Source organism: Lepidochelys olivacea (genome assembly GCF_965140295.1).
Source record: "Lepidochelys olivacea isolate rLepOli2 genome assembly, chromosome: 14".
NCBI lineage: Eukaryota > Metazoa > Chordata > Testudines > Cheloniidae > Lepidochelys > Lepidochelys olivacea.
In genome coordinates, this window is record NC_140424.1 from 36,967,100 (window position 1) to 36,987,545 (window position 20,446).

General features: G+C 45.7%; 1 protein-coding gene across 1 annotated transcript; it reads right to left on the reverse strand.

The window, feature by feature from the left end:
* Positions 1-6,387: 6,387 nt before the first annotated feature.
* On the reverse strand, positions 6,388-18,006 carry LOC311530297 (uncharacterized protein; the record flags this gene model as incomplete). The annotated part of the gene is made up of 3 exons (XM_084646747.1): positions 6,388-7,381; positions 15,180-15,270; positions 17,055-18,006. 3 exons carry the CDS (start codon positions 18,004-18,006, stop codon positions 6,388-6,390), a joined length of 2,037 nt encoding a protein of 678 aa, XP_084502873.1.
* Positions 18,007-20,446: the final 2,440 nt, after the last annotated feature.

A 20,446-nucleotide genomic window follows, 5' to 3' on the forward strand; every position in this document is an offset into this window, starting at 1 on the left:
ACTATTACTATGGTCATAGCCAGAAATCTATTTATTCAAGACCCAGCTGCTAGCTGCAGGCAGAACCTGCCATTCATGAGGGCTGCATAATGAAGCAGTTTGCATATCGCTATATACCGATCATAAGACATCACTGCTAGCAGACAGCATTCTGCATCTACTAAAACTTAACAAAATAAAATTGTGTCATACAGCCACTGACAGAAATGGTTTTGTCCCCAATCAGGAGACTGGCCAGAATCCTGGGCAGGATGGTCGAGGTGTAGCAGGTTTCCAAGCAGGACAAGTTCCCCAGGAAGAAGTACGAGGGGGTGTGAAAGTGCCAATCAGACAGAACAAGAGCAATGTTGAAGATGTTCCCAGCCAAGGTCAGAAGGTAGATCACTAGAAACAGCAGAAAAAGAAGGGTCAGCAGTTCAGGGAGATCCCCGAATCCCAGGAGGATGAATTCTGTGATGGATATTTGATTCCTCCCTTCTGTGTTTGCCATAGGGTGTATCTAGGAAGAATAAAAACTGAAGAAGAGAAAAACACTTCTTGGCGATAACTGGAGAAAACAGACTTAAGCTTTAATTCAGCAAAGAAGAAGTTGGGGGAAAGGAAACCCCATGCTCTGATAATGGAGTTGCGGGAATAGAGCTGGCTTCCATGTTGACTCTTTGGATATATTATGGATAAGTTTTATGTAGCAGATTCAACAATATGTCAACCTCTCTCAAATTAGACCAAGAACTCAGTTGCTATATTGATGGGCCTGAGACCACACTAATGGGCAGCCATTTAGACACACATCGTTTGATTCATGTCATCTCATGTCTCTTCTCATGACAAAGTTTATCCAAATGTGTGTTACTGTTACTTCTTAAGTAATCAGCTGTATATCCATCTATCTATCTCCCACGTCTATAGAATGGGTGCTATGGGTCTGCAGGCTACAGCGTCCCTGTTTCACCAGCTGTATTTATCTTCAGCAGCTACAATTGGCTTTGTTCCCTTCAATGGAATCCTCTCGGGAACACTGTGACCAAAGTGAACCTCTAGTGACTCAGGATGGACTCTTCAAAAACAGGTGTGATCAATTGGTTCACAGAAACATAGTTAGCAGAGGGAAACAGGGTTAAAACAATAAAATCCTATGCACATATTGTCTTATCGAAACACTGCCTTTCCTTGCCAGTTGAAGCAGGTTCCACTTAACCCAGGTACACCCCCAAGAACAATGAGGCAGATTTCCCCCTGCAGTCACGGCCTCTGGACAGTCTGACACCCCAGTCAGAATCTCTCCCCACTTATTCATAGATTCATAAATTCCAAGGCCAGAAAGGGTCCCTGGGATCATCTAGTCTGAACCGCTGTGTAACACAGGCTGTGAGACTTCCCTGAATTAATTCCTGTTTGAACTAGAGCAGACCCTTGAGAAAAAAAATACCCAATCTAGATTTAAAAATTTCCACTGATGGGAAATCCACCATGACTCTTTGGTAAATTGTTCCAATGGTTAATTACCCTCACTGATAAAAACTGTGCCTTATTTCCAGTATTAATTGTCTAGCTTCAATTTCCAGCCATTGGATCTTGTTCTACCTTTCTCTGCTAGGTTGAAGAGCCCTCCATCATCACATTTCTGTTCCCCACATGGTTGCTTACAGATTGTGATTAGTCCACCCCTTAACCTTCTCCTTGTTCAGCTGAACAGATAGACTCAAGGAGTTCAATCACAAATAGGCAGGTTTTTGAATCCTTTAGTCATCCTCATGGCTCTTCGCTGAACCCTCTCCAGTTTTTCAACATCCTTCATGAATTGTGGGCACCACAACTGGACACAGAATTCCAGCAGTGGTCACACCAGGGCCAAATTCAGAGGTAAAATAGCCTCTTTACTCTAGATTACCCTGTTTATATATCCAAGCATCACATTAACCCTTTGAGCCACAGGCTGGTTTTTTTTATCCACTTCAAAGTCCTTTAGTTCAGGGTTCCTGCCCAAAGGTCCCCTGGGGGGTTGAGAAGGGCATCTGAACCTGACTACACTGGTTCATGCAGTATAGTAGCTAAAAGCTTGTCTCTCTCACTAACAGAAGTTGGTTCAATAAAAGATATTACCTCACCCATCTTATCTCTCTAGTAAACTGGTTCATGCATTTCCCCCAAGGGACTTTTCCTAGGATTGTCCTTTTGAGCACCGCACCATTGAGATCTGTCTACATCTACCACGTGTGGGTTCCTGCAGAATATAACCCTTATCTACCTTTGAGCAAGCCACCCAAAGTGGCTGTAAGTATCAGCAGGACTTGAACCTGTAGCGTTACCAGGTAACTAATAGCTCCACGCAGCCACCTGCCAGCAGCTGCAGCTGATTTATTCCCTGCGGCCCACAATCTGCAGTGGTTGGGTGCCACAGTAAGCTTCACCTCGAGTGATCGGACTGACAGTGGTCTTGACTCCCATATGTGCCCATGGGGCGCACCAGGAAGTGTCCAGGGAACAACATGGATTCCAACTAGCTGCCACAACCGCCCTGCCTCTCTGTTCCTGAATGCACGGTACTGACCTCTGCTCTGACTTGGATTCTGACTCCTGATCGACCCCTGGAACCTGAGAGTGGGACACCAATACCTGGTATTCAGCTTCAGCCCAATTCCTGACTCTGTCTTTGACACTGACCCTCAGCTTGACTGGGACCCCAAGCTCCTGCCACTACTCCTGCCTACCTTTGTCCAGGATCCTGACAGTTTGTCTGGACCACCCCTAACACTTGTAGAAGGCTGTCCTTGTGGGACATGGAGGCAGTGGTCCTATCCAGCATGTTCCAAGGGGTGCGAGGTACACCTGAATGGGTTGAGAGATGGAACTCCCCATGTTGCAAACAAAAGGGGGCAGCTTTGACCATCACTCCATGGAGTACTTGGGTTACTCTGAGAGCCTTTGGATGGACCCCAGGAAGGTGAACACTGTTCGGACCTGGGTGGCCTCCATGGAACATCAAGGAGCTGCAGTACTTCCTTGGGTTTGCTAATTTTTATAGGCACTTCATGCCTGGGTTTTTGGACCAGATAGCCTCATTGACAGTGCTCCGCAAACAACCTCCTTCATCTGCTTTCCGGAGCTCAACGGGTGTTCAGCCAACTCAAGATGGCCTTCACCAGTGCTCCAGTCCTGATCCATCCTGACCAAACATGAGCCTTTGTCGGTGAGACCGATGCATGTAATGTTACAATTGGGACCATACTTCCCCAAGATCTGGCCCCCAACAGCACCTGCTCCCTTTTGCCTATTATTCTCGGAAACTCACACCAGCACAACAAAATTATGATATTTTAGATATGGAGCTTCTCGCAATCAAAGCCACTTTCGGGGAATGGTGCCACCACCCCGAAGGCGCCTGACACCTGATACAGGTATTCACAGACCATAAAAATATGGAGTATCTCCATAGGGCAAAGGTGCTGAACCAAAGACAGCTTCAAGAGGCCCCGTTGTTCACACACTTTTATTTTTCCATCACCCAGGAGCCCAGAACAAGGCAACCAATGCCCTGTCCCAAAAAGGGGACTACCTCCCTGACCATTACCACACCCATACAGAGCTGACATACATCCTCAAGCCCCATAATTTACTAGGTGTCCTATTCCCCAAGGCCTCCTGTCCCTTATTCATTCAGTTAGGAAGGAGGAGCCCCTCAGCACCCTAACACCTTCAGAAACCCCATCTCAGCCCTGGGTGGCCATTATGTTGGATTTTATAGACAAGCTTCCCTTATCTGCTAAGCACACAGTCATCATTACTGAAGAAACTGGCTGGGCAGCACTGCCAACAGGGGTGATGTAAGGCCTGGGGGGACTTTCACCCTGGTCTATAGGGCTACCAGGCAACCAGCGTTGCCACCTGTCATTTGATTACTCCCCACAGCACGCAATCTGCAGTGGTAGAACACCATGGCACGTTCCGCCTCAAGTGATGTGACTGACAGTGGTTTTAGCAATCCCTGATTGGCTCCTTGACCCTATATAAGCCCATGGGGTGTGGCAGGAAGTGGTTAAGGTCTGAAGAGGGGTTGTCTCAGTGGTGATTGTGGGCTGTCAAGGCTGAATCCCAACTCTGTCACTCCAAGTGAAGAAGCGGGGCCCACAAGGATTTTAAAAATTAATACTGGCCACTCCAGGCTTGTATTGAACTCCCAAGGTGACAGCTTTTCTCTGATCTTGGCTTGGTAAATGCTGCCACCACGCAAATGCAAAAAAACCCAACCCCTTGGAACCCAGGCAGGAGCACTTGGGAATTCCTCCCTGTGGGGACCCTCAAGCCCTTTCAGCCCCTCTCTGGGGAAGAGCTGAGAAAGAAAACAAAGGAAATTAGCTGTGGCTACCAGCTAATCAAACAACAGGCACAAACCTCTTAGGACACCAAAAGTCCAATCCTGTTCTTAAAAAGGGTACATTTTATTAAAAACAAAAAGAAAGAAAATACATTTGGAACTTAGGTTTTGGCTAGATTTTAAAAGAGCAATTCCAAAAATCAAGTACCCAAAATAGCTTTCTTGAGGGGTCAGCTTAAAGGTTACAAGCAAACAAAAGTATCTGGGGTTAGCACAGAGAAGTTCACAAGCCAATAAGAACTTAAAGAAATAACCCTAATCGCGTCTAGCAAAACATTCTGATCTACTTCCAGAGTTGGAGTTCAGGTAAGTAGTTCTAGGCATGATCTGGTCATTTGCAATCATACCTGGCTTAAGCTGCTTATAGCATGGCTGCTCTGTCCCTCCAGCCCAGAGAACAACAGACAAAGGGAAAGTTTCTTTCCCAATTTTAAAAAGTTCTTCCTTCCTATTGGCTCTTTTGGTCAGGTGCCCACTTTTTTTTTTCTTTACCTAGAGGACTTTTTAACCCTTTATAGGTAAAGCAAGTAAAGAACAGCTACCAAGAGAGATTTTACAGCAAACTGGCTGGCTGGGTGTCCATCAAAGGAAGCTACTCCCTCCCACCTTTATTTATCACATGGGCTGACAGAGGAGCTGCTGGCTGGCTGGCAGTGTGAGATGAAAGAGATAAGTGAACTGAAACCAGGCTAGACCATGAGGATAGGGGAAGCACTGAAGAAGAGTGGATGCAAGCAAGGAAAAAGAAAAGCGTAGAGTCTCTGGAACCAGAAGAAGAATAGGAGGGCAGGAAAAGGAAATGGGGGGAAATGACCTAATAGTAAAATCTCTAGATAAGGACACAAAGATAGGGGATATCGACCTCTTGAGAATGGCAGAGTGGATCAAAAAAGTGCTGGAGATAAAGCAAGAACTAAGATACTGTGACATTAATTGGGGTACAATCTGCACAGAGGGACAGCTGTGTCCCCTCAATTTTCCAACCTGGGGTGTCTCTTACACTGCTTTGCTGTGAGAACAACCTCTTTGTTTGCCCAACCCCCCCGCCTGCAAGGGCCTGGTGAGCCTGGTGCTGTGGCTTTGCTGGAGCTGGTCACAGCTGGACTTAGCCCATGTAAGAGCGATGAAGCTGTTCCTGGTGAAGTGTCCAGAGGCCACTGCTGGGGCCTGGGTGTTTGCATCTGGTCTGTGTGAGCGTCGGGAAGGTGGTTTGTTTGCAAAGGGATATGACGTCAATAAGCACAATTTCAAGGGTGGCAGATTCCCCAGGCTTACGTCCCCATCTCAGCTACATCAGGAGTTAGTATTTTTATTGTCCAAATATGAATTTTGATCAGAAATGGCTTTTTTATGAATATAAAAACTTGGTTAAAATGGTCTCCACTCTGCCTGTTGCGCAGTTAAAAACTCCGTGATGGGACCATGGTTATGGCCACTTCCCTCCCTGGTCCTTCCACTTAGATGGACCACACTGACCTGAGCTCCAGCTGGATTCTCCATCGTGTCCTTAGGTGCATAAGAAACGGTCTGCAGCAAGAAACATGAAGATGTCACCCATTGCGTTTTGTTTGTATGAGACTGTCTGAATTTGATTACAAGACTTAAGTATCTAGCACAGAGAAACAATGAACAGCGGATACACACAGGGATTTACTTTGATCGTTAGTGGACTTTGTGCCTTACACAGTGTCAGCTCTGTGCAGTTTCAGACGCTGTACACGCTCCTCACAGAGGGTGAATGTTAAGACAAGACTATGGAGAAAAATACCATCATTCTGCGTGTGTCAGTGGTGAACATGAGAGCGTGACAGAGCTGTCCGCAATCTCACTTTCCTCTCTGTTCTGTTCCATGGAGACAGCGTGGGACTGCCAACACTGTCTCAGTGACTCCATACAGATCATCTCCATTTTTTTCACATTAGTGGTGAGATTTTCAATGGGGGATTTCAAATGAATTTCAGTGGAGGCTGATAGCCTGAGGTTTTCAAAGCTGATTTAGGCTAAGTTATAATCTAGGATTCTCTGCCTGTTTTTGTGAAAGCCACATATTTACTGACTGCTTTGCTCAAGGCTTCCTTGACATCTCTGTTTCTCAGGCTGTAAATGAGTGGGTTAACCAGGGGAGTCAGGACTGTGTAGCAAAGAGAGAGCACTTTGTTTAGGATGTTTAATGTGTCGCGATTCGGTAGCACGTAGACAATCATTAAGGTTCCATAGTAAATCGTCACCACGATGAGATGGGAGGAGCAGGTAGAAAAGGCCTTTTGCCTCCCAGTGGTGGAAGGGATTCTCAGGATGGTTGTGAGGATACACACATAGGATGTCAGTGTTAGTAGGAATGGAGGCAGGGTGAATAGAAAGGCCAGTACAAAATTCAGCAATTTGATCAGGTATGTGTCACTGCAGGAAAGTTTTATCAATGGGATGAGATCACAGTAGAAATGGTCAATTTCATTCGGGCCACAGAATATTAAATGAGACATGAATAATACAAAGATTGCAGTAGCCAAACAACCATTTAACCATGACCCAGCAGCCAAGTAGAGGCAAAACCTGGTATTCATAAGAGTTGAGTAGTGCAGGGGTTTACATATCGCTAAATACCGATCATAAGACATTGCTCCTAAGAGACAGCATTCTATAGACAACAGAGACCCAAAGAAATACAGTTGTGTGATGCAGCCACTGAATGAGATGGTTCTGTCCCCAGTCAGGAGACTGGCCAGCATCCGGGGCAGGATGGTTGAGGTGTAGCAGGTCTCCAGGCAGGACAAGTTCCCCAGGAAGAAGTACATGGGGGTGTGAAGGTGCTGATCAGTCACAACTAGTGCAGTGATGAGCATGTTCCCAGTCACGGTTGCGATGTAGATCACTAGGAACATGAGGAAGAGAAGAATTTTCAGTTCTGGGAGATCCCCGAATCCCAGGAAGATGAATTCTGTGACAACTGTTTGATTTTTCCAGTCTCTGTCTGCCATGGGTTGAGTCAAGAAACAAGAAAACAAACTGTGCAATTGAATTGGAAGAACATAGAGTTAAAAGTTAATCAGTTCTCGTGAATTAATTGCATAAATATTCAGAAATGCAACTTCCTCTCTTGGTTACAGGCTGTAAGTTTTAGACTAAATGTAGACTTCGGAGCTAAGTGTCAGGAGTTTCAGTCCGAGGACACATCATTGGTATCAGTGTAGATCTCCTTCTGCCATATCAGAGCTATGACTAACATAATAGACCATTTTTCTGGTAGCCAAGTCCTGATAAGACAGATCAGACCACTTCTTTATCTACTGTCATATCCCATCTAGTAACATACTAGAGCTTAACAATGATGCTTAAATGCTGTATTTAACTTCTGGCAATGACCAGAGTCAAAATCAATAAATACATCAACCAATATTTTGTACTGAGATTTCCAGTGTAGTCTAGTACCCTTAGGCATGATCTTCTGTTAGAATTAATAGAAATTAGTCCAACCATATATTCTGGTCTATTCAGTGCCCTGTCAGAGAAGGAATAATTTTCAGCCCCTCACAAGAGATCAGTTTATGCCATAAATTCTGAAGTGGCGTAAATTCTCCCTTAGTTCCTCTGGGTGTGATGGTGATGTTGTCAGAGACTGGCAATGCCTTTTCTGTTGCCTGATGTTGACTGGTGCAGTAATAAAATACAGCTCTTTGGAGGGTGGATCTTAGGAAGGGGCAAAACCAGGTTCATGTTCAACCCTAAGTGGGGAGTGACCCTCTGCACTCCATGACGAGTGTGGGATGAAAATACAGGAACATGAAAGGCACTGGGGAGTGGGGGTTGGGGGGAAAGATGCTGTCCCTGAACTTGGAGTCTAGAAACAATCTGGCATATGTGATCTGGGCTAGTAAGATTCCAGCACCACTTGCCACCCCATTGGGGCACACACTGAGCCAGATCCCCAGCTGGTGTAAGTCAAGGTAGCTCCATTTGTGTCAGTGGGGCAGATCCCCAACTGAGGACTTGTCACAAGACATGGATCTCAAGCTCCAGCTCTGTAAAATGCTGCTGTGAATGCTGACCGGCACTGCTGTGGGAAGGTGAACCTAAAACTACATATATTAATCTGAAACAGAGCTCTGTGTAGTTCAAAAGCTTCTCTCATTCACCAACAGAAGCTGGTCCAATAAAAGATATTACCTCACCCACCTTGTCCCTCTAATATTCACAAAGCACATTCATGCCCCTATTTGGTTGTGTATAGAAATGCAATCAGGAAGACGGTGCTCACCTGCAACCACAGCGCAGCCCAAGCTTGAAGCGATGAGCTCTTCTTTCTCAGGGCTTGGCCACTTGGACTCCGGATCCTCAGCTGAGGTTCTTGTCTCTCCTCTTTCTGCAGAAACTGGATTTTCTCACTTGAAGAGACACTGCAGTTACCTGAAGGAATGAGCAGGTACAGTTGATCTACCTTTGGAAAATGAGCTTCCCCTTCGATCTACAAAGTGTAAATGCTCCCTCCTATTTGTATTCGGTCTTCACACTTTTTAATACGGTCCCACTTCAACCTTTCTCCCACATGGTTCATTTTGTGTCTCCAAAGCGTTGTGGCTAACAATGCCCCCGGGGACTTGTACACTGTGACTTGTACAATTGCATTTTATTTCAGTCTAATGATCCTATATGGAAAATATTTTGATGATGAACAAACACGAGCTTATATTTTTGGAAGATGCCTGTCCAAGATGATGGATTGTTATAATGTACTCCCACCACACCTTTATTAATATTAAATAGATGCTTCCATCCAGTGGGTACTTCTGCAAATAGCTGCTCATATCTCACCCTTACAACATGCTGCCACCTAGTGGCCACTTTACAGTATGACTTTTCCATTATTGTGTGGGCTACTCAAATCTATTGACAGGTTTCAGAGCATCCGATGAAGTGAGCTGTAGCTCACGAAAGCTTATGCTCAAATAAATTGGTTAGTCTCTAAGGTGCCACAAGTACTCCTTTTCTTTTTTCAAATCTATTGGTCATTAGTCAATATTTCTGCAACCCCCCTCCCTCCCATTTCCTCTACTCTGCTGCAATCTAGTGTTCATTTCCCAGCATAACAGCCTGTTATTCTGCTCTCTTCTAGTGGATTCTTCTTGCTATAGCTGCCTCTTTCCAGTTCTTGACTCTTGTCACATGCTGGCCATTATTTCGTGCAGGCAGTCCTCGACTTTATGACCTTTGAGTTAAGACAAAGGACACTTATGACATTTATAAATTGAAATATAAAATCCACTTTACAGTGCTGGTTTCAACTTTGCAACTCTCGGTTCCGAGTTAGGACGATTCGACTTAAGATGTGATTTTCAGGAACCAATTGTGTCTTAAGTCCGAGGACTGCCTGTATAACAGACCCTTTCTCATTCCTCAACATCTGCTACTATCATTACATACCTAGAGGCCCATTCCTCACCACTTATATGCCATTATACAGCTTCACCTCCCTTTCCACTTCCCTCTGGTGGTCATTTGGCAACAAAAGTTCTCCTTTCTTGCCCTTCTGCTTTGACTGCTATCCATTGGCCATTGGTCAGCATGGCTGCACATTTTCATTCCCCTGCCCTCTAGTGACCCTAAAGGGCATAATCGCATCTTTCCTCATTTCTTACCTACTGCTAGGTGTGCGCTGTTCCAAATTAGAGCCGCAGAGAACCAAATCGTAGAACAGCTTGAATGGAACATTAGTGGCTACAACAGCACACCCAACAGTGGACGCTCTCAAAGGTTTCGCAGGGGTTTCCCATCAGTACAGTGCATTTCTGTTGCTGTGGTGTCTGTTTCCAATGGAAATGCATAGATTGAACCGACCATAACAGAATCTCACTGGCTCTCCAGGCTGAGATTCTCAGAGGCGTCGAAGGGAGTTAAACAATGAGGAGTCCGGTGGCACCTTAAAGACTCAATGTTTTTGTGGATACAGACTAACACGGCTACCCCCTGATAAGGGAGTTAAGCATTCAACTGCCATTTCACAGGGATGTGGGTACCTAACTCCATTCGGTCCCTTGGAAAATCCTTTCCGTAGTGCTGAAATTCTACCGTGCTCACCGGTGCCCAGCTCCCCTGCCTCTGGCCAAGCCCTGACGTGCTCCCACTGACTGAGCCAGCACTGCCATTTTGGCATGACAGGAGTTCTGCCCGTTGGTAGGTGGTAGCCGCTTCCTCTCACCATAGGTTGCCTCATTCCCTGAGGAGGGGACCCTGCGTGGAGCAGAGCTGTCTGTGGTACCTGAGGCTGGCTGGACATGGTGCCCTGAGAACTAGCCCTCTCGGGACGGGCACTTGTTACAGTCAGTTTTGGGGACACTCATTGTAACAGGTCCCCTCCCTTTGAACTGCTCTGTGCAGTTGGTGGCGGCAGAGCAGCTGCTGCCCTGAGGGTCACAGGCCAAGTCCCTCCAGGCCGTTTGACAGACCCAACCCCAGAAATGTCCTGCGTTCTACGTGTGCCTTAGCAAACCCCCAGCTGGGTCTGGACAGTCCCAGTGGCCCTGGTTTGTGAGTCTATGTCTTTGTCTGCCCAACCTCTCTGCCTCCAAGGGTCCTGTGAGCCCAATGCTGGTGCTTTGCTGGAGCTGGTCACAGCTGTGCTTAGCCTAGATAAGAGCGATGAAGCTGTTCCTGGTGAAGTGTCAAGAGGTCATTGCTGGGGCCTGGCTGTTTGCATCCGGCGTGTGTTAGTGCAATGGTGGTAGCTGGTTTGCAGGGGGATATGGTGAGGATGGCAATAAGCACAATTTCAGGGGTGGCATATTTCCCAGGCTTACGTCCCCATCTATGCTGCACCAGGAGTTAGTATTTTCATTGTCCAAACATTAATTCTGATCAAAAATGGCTTTTTTATTAAAATAAAAATTGATCAAAAATTGTCTCCACTCCACCTCTTAGAAACTCTATGATGGGAACATGGTTATGGCAACTTCCCTCCCTGGTCCTTTCACTTAGATGGACAACACTGGCCTGAGCTCTTCCTGGATTCTCCACTGTGTCTTTAGGGGCGTAAGAAATGATCTGTCGGGACCAAGACGTCATCCATTGTGTTTTATTTGTATTAGACTATCTAAATTTGATGACAAGACTTTATTATCTAACAGAGAAACAATGAACAGGGGTCAAGGGGAGTGCCCCAGAGGTCGGTCCTGGGGCCGGTTTTGTTCAACCTCTTTATTAATGATGTGGATGGTGGGATGAATTGCACCCTCAGCAAGTTCACAGATGACACTAAGCTGTGGGGAGAGGTAGGTATGCTGGAGGGTAGGGATAGGGTCCAGTGTAACCGAGACAAATTGGAGGATTGGGCCAAAGGAAATCTGATGAGGTTCAACAAGGACAAGTGCAGAGTCCTGCACTTAGGAAGGAAGAATCCCATGCACCGCTACAGGCTGGGGAGCGACTGGCTAAGCAGCAGTTCTGCAGAAAAGGACCTGAGGATTATAGTGGATGAGAAGCTGGATATGAGTCAGCAGTGTGCCCTTGTTGCCAAGAAGGTCAATGGCATATTGGGCTGTATTAGTAGGAACATTGCCAGCAGATCGAGGGAAGTGATCATTCTCCTCTATTTGGCACTGGTGAGGCCACACCTGGAGTACTGCGTCCAGTTTGGGTCCTCCCACTGCAGAAGGGATGTGGACAAATTGGAGAGAGTCCAACCAAGGGCAACAAAAATGATTAGGGGGCTGGGGCACATGACTTACGAGGCGAGGCTGAGGGAACTGGGGTTATTTAGTCTGCAGAAGAGAAGAGTGAGGGAGGATTTGATAGCAGCCTTCAACTACCTGAAGGAGGGTTCCAAAGAGGATGGAGCTCGGCTGTTCTCAGTGGTGGCAGATGACAGAACAAGAAGCAGTGGTCTCAAGTTGCAGTGGGGGAGATCTATGCTGGATATTAGGAAATACTATTTCACTAGGAGGGTGGTGAAGCACTGGAATGGGTTACCTAGGGAGATGGTGGAATCGTCTTCCTTAGAAGTTTTTAAGGCCTGGCTTGACAAAGCCCTGGCTGGGATGATTGACTTGGTGTTGGTCCTGCTTTGAGCAGGGGGTTGGACTAGATGACCTGACATCTCTTCCACCCCTAATATTCTATGATTCTTTGATATACATAGGGATTTACTCTGATAGTGGATTTTGTGCCTTACCAATGTCAGCTCTGTGCATTTTCAAATGCCTTCTGCCTCCTGGTGGTGGAAGGGATTCTCAGGATGGTGGCAATGATACATGCATGGGATGTCAGGGTTAGTCGGAATGGAGGCAGGGTGAATACACAGGATAGTATGAAATGGAACAATACTAACCAGTGTGTGTCACTTCATGAGAGTTCCATAAACGGGATGGCATCACAATAGAAATGGTCATTTTCATTCGGGGCACAGAATATTAACTGTGATAGGAATAAGACAAAGTTGGTAGTAGCCAAACAATCATTTAACCAGGACCCAGCAGCCAACTGGAGGCAAGACTTGGTATTCATAAGAGTTGAATAGTGCAGGGGTTTACATATTGCTAAATACCAATCATAAGACATCACTGCTAAGAGATAGCATTCTGTAGCCACCAGAGAATGAGAGAAATACAGTTGAGTGATAACGCCACTGACTGAGAGGGTTTTGTCCCCAGTCAGGGGACTGGCCAGCAACCTGGGCAGGATGGTCGAGGTGTATCAGGTCTCGAAGCAGGACAAGTTCCCCAGGAAGAAGTACATGGGGCTGTGAAGGTGCCAATCAGTCACAATGAGCACCACAATGAGGGTGTTCCTGGCCAAGGTTGCCATGTAGATCACTAGGAACATCAGGAAGAGAAGAATTTGCAGGTCAGGAAGATCACCGAATCCCAGAAGGATAAATTCTGCGACAGTCATTTGGTTTCTCCAGTTTCTGTCTGCCATGGGATGAGTCTTGGAATAATAAAAGAAACTGTTCAATTGAATTGGAAGAACATAGAGTCAAAAGTCAATCAAGTCTCCTAGATTAATTGCATAAATATTCAGAAACTCCCCTTCCTCTTCTGGTTACAGGCTGATTTTAAGGCTAAATGTAGAATTCAGAGCAAGTGCCAGGAGTCTCACTTTGAGAACAGGATATTGGTACCCATGTAGACCTCCCTCTGCCGTGATCAGAGCAATAACTACTGTAACCATAGCCCATTCCTCTGGTAGATGAGTACTGACATGACAGATCAGACCATTTCTTTATCTACTATCATACCCCATCTAGTGACATACTGGAGCTTAACAATGATGCTTCAATGCTGTATTTCACTTCTGGCAATACCCACCTGGGGAAGTGAAGAAACAGACTGACAGAGTGAGACGGGTACCCAGAAGTCACCAACTACAAGACAGACCCAACAAGGGAAATAACAGAACACCACTGGCCATCACGTACAGCCCCCAGGTAAAACCTCTCCAGCTCATCATCAACGATCTACAACGTCTCCTGGAAAACGATCCCTCACCCTCACTCTCACAGAACTTGGGAGACAGGCCAGTCCTCGCTTACAGAAAGCCCCCCAACCTGAAGCAAATACTCACCAGCAACTACACACCACACAACAGAAACACCAGCCCAGGAACCAATCCCTGTAACAAACCCTGTTGCCTACTCTATCCCCATATCTACTCTAGCAACACCATCATAAGATCCAACCACATCAGCCACACCATCAGGGGCTCATTTACCTGAATATCTATTAATGTAATTTATGCCATCATGTGCGAAAAATGCCCCTCTGCCATGTACATTGGCCAAACCACTCAGTCTCTACGTAAAAGAATAAATGGACACAAATCAGACATCAGGAATGGTAACATACAAAAGCCAGTAGGAGAACACCTCAATCTTGCTAGACATTCAATAACAGATTTAAAAGTAGCCATCCTGCAACAAAAAAAACCTCCAAAAACAGACTTCAATGAGAAACTGCAGAGCTACAATTCATTTCCAAATTTAACACCATTAATTTGGGCTTAACAAGGACTGGGAGTGGCTGGCTCACTACAAAAGCAAATTTCCTCTCTGGGTATTGACACCTCCTCGTCAATTATTGGGAGTGGACCACATCCACTCTGATTGAATTGGCCTTGTCATCACTGGTTCTCCACTTGTAAGATAACTCCCTTCTCTTCATGTGCCAGTATATTTATGCTTGGATCTGTAATTTTCACTCCATGCATCTGAAGAAGTGGTATTTTACCCACAAAAGCTTATGCCCAAATAAATCTGTTAGCTTTTAAGGGGCCACCGGACTCCTAATTGTTTTTGTGGATACAGACTAACACGGCTACCCCTCTGACCATTTAACAGTACAATTTTCCCATTATTGTGTTGGCTACTGAAATCTATTGGTCACTAGTCAATATTTCTGACATCCCCTCCCATTCCCACTACTCTGCTGCCATCTAGTGGTCATTTCACAGCATGACAGACTGATAATCTGCTCTCCTCTAATGGATTATTCTGTAGCTGCCTCTTTCCAGTTCTTGACTCTTGTCACCTGCTGGCCATCATTTAGAAAACTGCCCACTTCTCACTCCGCAACACCTGCTACTATCCACAGTTCATTACATGCATAGAGGCCCTTATCTCTTCAGGATCCTTTCCTCACCACTTATACAGTGTTATATAGCTTCACTTCCCTTTCCTCTTCCCTCGGGTAGTCATTTGGCATCATCATTTCTCCTTTCTTGCCCTTCCACTTTGGCTGCTATCCATTGGCCATTGGTCATCAGGGCTGCAACTTTCCCATTCCTCTGACCTCTAGTCACCCTAGAGAACATTTCTTACCTATTGCTAGCTGTGCGCTGTTCCCAATTATAGCCACTGAGAACCAAATTGTACAACAGCATGTTTGCAACATTGGTGGCTACAACAGCACCTACAACAACAGCAGCAGCTCTCAGAGGTTTAGCAGGGGTACCGCATCAGTCCAGTGCATTTCTGTTTCCAAGGGAAATGCACAGATTGAACCTACCGTAACAGAATCCCAGCAGCTTTCCATGCTGAGATTCTCAGAGGTGTCTAAGGGTCTTAAGTGCCCAACTCCCATTTCACAGGGATTTGGATGTGTAACTCCATTAGGGCCCTTGGAAAATCCTTTGCGCAGTGGTGAAGTCCTGGGGGGGAGGGATAGCTCAGTGGTTTGAGCATTGGCCTGCTAAACCCAGGGTTGTGAGTTCAATCCTTGAGGGGGCCATTTAGGGATCTGGGGCAAAAATTGGGGATTGGTCCTGCTTTGAGCAGGGGTTGGACTAGATGACCTCCTGAGGTCCCTTCCAACCTTGATATTCTATGATTCTATTCTATGATTCTGTTCTCACCAGTCCCCTGCCTCTGGCCAAGCCCTGACGTGCTCCCACTGTCTGAGCCAGCACTGCCATTGTGACCTCACAGGAGTTCTGCCCGTTGGTAGGAGGTAGCTGCTTCCTCTCACCATAGCTTGACACATGCCCTGAGGAGAGGGCCCTGCATGCAGCAGAGCTGTCTAAGGCAATTAGGACTGACTAGACACCGTGCCCTGAGAACTAGGGGCTCCTCGGGATGGGCACTCGTTGCAGTCAGTTTTGGGGACACTCAGTGTAACACGTCCCCTCCCTTTGAACTGCTCTGTACCATTGGCAGCAGCAAAGCAGCTTCTGTCCTGCAGGGCCACAGGCCAAGTCCCTCCTCGGTGCCCGGTTGACAGACCCGCCCCCAGGAACAGCCTCAGTTCTATGGGTGTCCTGGCAAACCCCCAGCTGGGTCTGGGCAGTCCCAGTGCCCCTGGCTTGTGAGTCTACCTCTTTGTTTGCCCAACCTCCCTGCCTCCAAGGGCCTGGTGAGCCTGGTGCTGGTATTTTGTCGGAGCTGGTCCCAGCCGGGCTTAGTCCAGATAAGAGCAATGAAGCTGCTCCTGGTGAAGTGTCCAGAGGGCCTGGCTGTTTGCCTCCAGCCTGTGGGAGTGCAGTGAAGGTGGGTTTGCAGAGGGGTATGATGGCAATAATCACAATTAATATAAACACAAAAATGATTTTGATCAAAAATGGCTTTTTTATGGAAATAAAAAATTTGTTAAAATTGTCTCCATTCTGCCTCGTGCCCAGTTAAACTCCATGATGGAAACATGGTTAATGGCCACCTCCCTCCCTGGTCCTTCCACTTAGATTGACAACACGGACCCGAGTTCAGGCTGGATTTTCCATTGTGTCCTTAGGATCTTAAGAACTGCAACAAAAAACATGATGCCACACATTGTGTTTTATTTCTATTTGACTGTCTGAATTAGATTACAAAACTTTATTATCTAACACTGAGAAACAATGAACAGGGAATAGACACAGGGATTTACTTGGATCGTTAGTGGATTTTGTGCCTTATACAATGTCAGCTCTATGCATTTTCAAATGCCATACACACTCCTCACATAGGGTGACTGTTTAGCCAAGACCGTGGACAAAAATACCATCATCCTGCATAAAAAGAACAGGAGTACTTGTGGCACCTTAGAGAGTAACAAATTTATTTGAGCATAAGCTTTCATGAGCTACAGCCCACTTCGTCAGATGCATTAGTGATAAGATTTTTAATGGGGGTTTTCAACTCAATTTCACTGGGGGCTGATAGCTGTGAAAACCTCAGGCTGCCTGGCTGATTTTGGCAAAGTTGTTATCTAGGCATCTCTGCATGCTTTTGTGAAAGCCACATATTTACTGACTGCTTTGCTCAAGGCTTCCTTGACATCTCTGTTTCTCAGGCTGTAGATGAGGGGATTTACTGCAGGAGTCAGGACTGTGTAGGAAAGAGAGAGCACTTTGTTTAGGACGCTTAGTGTCTCATGTTTCGGTAGCATGTAGACAATCATTAGGGTTCCATAGAAAATTGTCACCACAATGAGGTGAGAGGAGCAGGTAGTAAATGCCTTCTGCTTCCCTGTGGTGGAAGGGATTCTCAGGATGGTGGCAATGATACACACATAGGATGTCAGGCTTAGGAGAAACGCAGGTAGAGTGAATACACAGGATAGTACGAAATCCAGCAATATGATCAGGTATGTGTCACTGCAGGAAAGTTTTATCAATGGGATGAGATCACAATAGAAATGGTCAATTTCATCTGGGCCACAGAATATTAAATGCGACATGAATAATACAAAGATTGCAGTAGCCAAACAACCATTTAACCATGACCCAGCAGCCAACTGGAGGCAAAACCTGATATTCATTAGAGTTGAATAGTGCAGGGGTTTACATATCGCTAAATACCGATCATAAGACATCGCTGCAAGGAGACAGCATTCCGTAGCCGCCAGAGCACAAAAGAAATACAGTTGTGTGATGCAGCCACTGAATGAGATGGTTTTGTCCCCAGTCAGGAGACTGGCCAGTATCCGGGGCAGGATGGTCGAGGTGTAGCAGGTCTCCAGGCAGGACAAGTTCCCCAGGAAGAAGTACATGGGGGTGTGAAGGTGCTGATCAGCAACAACTAGTGCAGTGATGAGCATGTTCCCGACCATAGTTGCCATGTAGATCACTAAGAACATGAGGAAAAGAAGAATTTTCAGTTCAGGGACATCCCCGAATCCCAGGAGGATAAATTCTGTGACAGCCGTTCGGTTTCTCTGGTTTCTGTCTGCCATGGGTTGAGTCTAGGAAGAATAAAGCAAACTGTGCAATTGAATTGGAAGAACATAAGAGCTGAAAGCCAATCAAGTGTTAATTAATTCTATAAATATTCAGAAACTCCCCTCCCTCTCCTGGTTACCAGCTGAAGTTTTAAGACTAAGTGTTAACTTTAGTCAAAGTGCAAGGAGTCACAGTTCAAGAACAGATCTTTTGTATCCATGTAGACAACCCTATGCCGTATCAGAGCAATGACTAATATAACAAGCCATTTCTCTTTGGTAGCATAGTACTGATATGCAGATCAGACTCTTTATCTACTGTCGTATCCCATCTAGTGACATACTGAAGCTGAACAACGATGCTTAAATGCAGTATTTCACTTCCAGCAACTGCCAGAATCATGCCATGACTTAGAAGTCAGAAATCAATAAATACATCAGCTAAAATGTTGAACTGAGATATCCGCTGCAGAATATTTTTCCTTAGGCACTGATCTTCTGTTAGAATAAATGCAAATTATTCTAACAATGTTTCCTGGTATATTCCGCATTTCAGTGCCCGGAGGAATAACTTCTCCGCTCTCCTCACAAGACATGGATCTCAGCCTCTACCTCTGTGAAATGATGCTATGAATGCTGACTGGCACTGCTGTGGGAAAGAGAGGCTAAAACTGCTAATATTCACCTGAAGAAGAGCTCTGTGTAGCTCAAAAGCTTCTCTCCTCCACCAACAAGAGTTAGTGCAATATCAGATATTAACTCACTACCTTGTCCCTCTAATATTCACAAAGCACATTCATGCCCCTGTTTGGTGGTGGTATAGAAATGCAGTCAGGAAGATGGTGCTCACCTGTAACCACAGCACAGCCCAAGCTTGAAGCGATGAGCTCTTATTTCTCAGGGCTTGGCCACCAGGACGTAGGTTCCTCAGCTGAGGTTCTTGTCTCTCCTCTTTCTGCAGAAACTGGATTTTCTCAGTGAAGAGACCTGCAGTTACCTGAAGGGATGAGCAAGTGCATTTGATCAACCTTTGGAAAATGAGCTTCCCCTTGGATTTACAAAGTGTAAATGCTGCCTCATATTTGTATTCAGCATTCATGCTTTTTAATATGCTCCCACTTCAACCTTTCTCCCAATTGGTTCATTTTGTGTCTCCAATGCTTTGTAGCTAACAATGTCCAATGGGACTTGTTCAGCGGGACTTGTAGAATTGCAACTTTTTTTAAGTCTAATGATCCTATGTGGAAAATATTTGAGATCATGAACAAACACCAGCTTTCATTTTTGGAAGATGCCTGTCCAAGGTGATGGCCTGTTATAATTTACTTACACCTTTATTAATATTCAAGATATGCTGCCATCTAGTGGGCATTTCTGAAACTAGCTGCCCATACATCACCCTTACCACCTGCTTTCACTTAGGGACGAAAAAACAAATGCACAAATACAGAATAGGGGATAACTGGCTTGGCAGCAGCACTTCTGAGAAAGATCTGGGAGTTGTGGTGGATCACAACCTCAACATGAGTCAGCAATGTGATGCTGTTTCAAAAAAAGCAAATGCAATTTTAGGTTTCATTAACAGAGGCATAGCATGCAAGTCTCAGGAGGTGACAGTAAGGCTCTGTTGGGCTCTGGTTAGGCCTCAGCTGGAGACTGTGTCCAATTTTGGTCATCATGTATAGAAAGGATGTAGAGAAAGTGGACGCTGGACAGTAATCAGGCTTGGATGGCTGAGACTCACCAAATCCTGTATCTTGGCAGGGGGTCAGACTAGATGACCCTTGCAGTCCCTTCTTACCCAATGGTTCTATGCTACCACCTAGTGGCCAATTTACAGTATAACTTTCCCATTATTTTATTGGCTACTGAAATCTATTGGTCACTAGTCAGTAGTTCTGATCCCCCCTTTCATTTCCTCTACTCTACTGCCATCTAATGTTGATTTCCCAGCATGACAGCCTGTTACTGTGCTCTCCTCTAGTGGATTCTTCTTGCTATAGCTGTCTCTTTCCCATTTTTGACTCTCATGTCACTTGGTGGACATTAGTTAGTAAAACAGCCCATTTCTCAATCCCGAACATCTACTACTATCCAGCATTCATTACATAGCATAGAGGGCCTTTGCTCTTCAATGCTCTTTCCTCGCTATTTATACACTGTTCTATACCTTCACCTCCCTTTCTACTTCCCTCTCTTGGTCATTTGGCAACACAAGTTCTGCTTTCTTGCCCTTCCACTTTGGCTGCTGTCCATTGGCCATTGGGCTGCACCTTTCCTATACCGGGAGGAAACACAAGGAGGGTAAAAGACAGGAGGACTTCTGATTCATACTAAGAAAGTAGGGCAATCAGCTAGTTATCTTAGGTGCATGTACACGAATGCAAGAAGCCTGGGAAACATGCAGGAAGAATTGGAAGTCCTGGCACAATCAAGGAACTATGACATGATTGGA